The 2,254-nt window shown below is 34.3% G+C and overlaps 1 protein-coding gene across 1 annotated transcript; it reads right to left on the bottom strand.

The window, feature by feature from the left end:
* Positions 1-970: 970 nt before the first annotated feature.
* Positions 971-2,014, bottom strand: LOC111990863 (ethylene-responsive transcription factor 13). Its single transcript, XM_024022638.2, has one exon. It carries the CDS (start codon positions 1,973-1,975, stop codon positions 1,121-1,123), a length of 855 nt encoding a protein of 284 aa, XP_023878406.2. The 5' UTR covers positions 1,976-2,014; the 3' UTR covers positions 971-1,120.
* Positions 2,015-2,254: the final 240 nt, after the last annotated feature.

Here is a 2,254-nt window from a genome sequence, read left to right as displayed (position 1 = left end):
AGTTTTTGTAACTTATTGTCGATCAAAGCAAAACAATTTTCATTTCTTAACCAATCCTCTAACTAAAGTCAACTAGCCTGAATAGCTAATTTTGAAATAAAATTTTTTTGTTACTCTTATGTGAAAGTACTGTACCACTAATTGATCTTACACAATGATTAAGAGGTTTTTGTTTACAAGTGACCTAAAGGTACTGTCGACCAATTTTGTTTTTGTTTTTAATGGTTCAAAGTTACCTCAATAAAGAGGATTTTGTGATTTAATAATTTCGTAATTTGATAAGCAAATAAATTTCACACATGACAATGAAAAACTTACTTGCATTAATGTGGTTAATTTGAGTGGTAGAATCCTCACTCGATCAATCAATTACAATTGTCTACACTACGTACTCCGCATTAAGACTACTTTTAAATATACAAGATAAAAGATATTGATTCAAATGATATGTGTATGTCCTCCTTTCTTCATCTCATTCCTTTTTATATGAGTCTATTTTCTATTAACTTTTTTAATTTTGTTTTTTTAGTGTATTTTTCTATGTATGTTTTAATTTTTTTTTAATTGGTATAACTATATATATATTGTACTAAACTTTTAGCAAAAAAAATAAAATAAATAAATAACACACTGCCAAACAGAATTTGCAAGTTCTTGGCATTTTTTAAATTGCCAACTACTTTAAATGACGTATTTTTTGAAGAGCAAAACTTGAACCAAATTACCAACCTCTAATTTGTAGAATCCACATTGATGTGGCTTTTAGTTTCGGACATAATATGGTGCATTTTTTAACCAAAAAGAAAAGTTATGGTCTATTTAATATTTTGTTAAATGATTTTCTTAAACTTTTGATTAAATTCAAAGCATATATATATATATATATACACCACTTCAAATTATGCCTCTAAAACAAACCGACAACTAAGAAGTATATTTTTATTAAAAAAAAAGGTATTCTAGTCCATAATTGATTATTTAGTATTCATTAATCTGTGCCCTTTAGGACAATCATTAAACAATACCAAAGTTATAAACACTTTTCTTAATTAATCCTCCTACAATTTCAAATCAAGACACAAAAAAAAGGAGGGAATTAAAAAAAAAAAAATACAATTCCTTAGCCAAGAACATGCGGCCAAGTGTTAGCCATTGCACTTCGAAGTTCAAACACATCCAACAATGTCTCCCCGTTAGAACCAGCTTCATGAGCCGCCGAAGAGCCAACAAGCTTGTTCTTTTTCAGCTCAGGCTTCAGAGTCAAAGTCGACAGCTCGGCTGAGCCACGCTTAACACCCACTCTAACTGGCTGATCACATTCTGATGATGACCCAATAAGGTGAGGAAAATTGAGCTTAGCTTTTGAGCCACGCATTTTGAAAGCGGCTTTGTCATAAGCCAAAGCTGCGTCCTCGGCCACCTCGTACGTCCCGAGCCACACCCTCGCGCCGTTCTTCTTTGGGTCCCTTATCTCTGCCGCGTACTTTCCCCATGGCCTCCTCCTCACCCCTCGAAAATTCGTGCCACTCTTCCGCGCGTGCACCTCACGCGCCTCCCCACCCACTTGGTGATGAGTATTTTCCAAGTCAACAACATTTGCATTGTTATTTGATGTTGTTGCTGTTGCTGTTGTTGCTGCTGTCATCATCATCATTGATGTTGTTCTTGTTATGTCATTAGACTGACATAACGGAACCCATCCAACGTTTACAGCGTCGCGTAAGGCGTTGTAAACGACCATGTCTTCGTTGTCGTCCACCTTTAACGGCAAGTCACCCCAGCTCTCCGTTAAAAACAGGCTGCTAAAGCTTGAAGACCGACAATACAGTGGCTTGTTATTAATGTTGTTGTAGTTATTGTCGTAAACATTCGCTGAAAACGAAGTAGTAGTATTGTCGATATCATTAGATAGAAGATGTTGTGTGATTGACTCTAAAAGAGCATAGTCAGACTCAGAACCAGTTTCTCCAAACATCTTTATATGTCTAAATCTGTGTTTATCTTTGTTTTGACAACGTACAAAACTGTGGCTCTCTTATATATATAGGTTCCAAGTTCCAAACTCTGATTAGGTTTATGTTTTTTGTAATTTCTTATTGTATTTCCATAAAGATTCCTTTTCCATTGACATTTTAGTCACGTGTTTTTTTGGTCTAGGAATATTTATTTGTTTATTTCCATTCTTTATGGGGAGGGGTGATATATAGATCTCATCAGGGGACAGCTTTTAATATTTTTTTTTTATTATAAGTTT

This window comes from Quercus suber, unplaced genomic scaffold (genome assembly GCF_002906115.3).
Source record: "Quercus suber isolate HL8 unplaced genomic scaffold, Cork oak 2.0 scaffold_55, whole genome shotgun sequence".
Taxonomy (NCBI): domain Eukaryota; kingdom Viridiplantae; phylum Streptophyta; class Magnoliopsida; order Fagales; family Fagaceae; genus Quercus; species Quercus suber.
The sequence above is the reverse complement of the archived record's forward strand: the minus strand, read 5'-3'. Positions and strand labels throughout refer to the sequence as shown.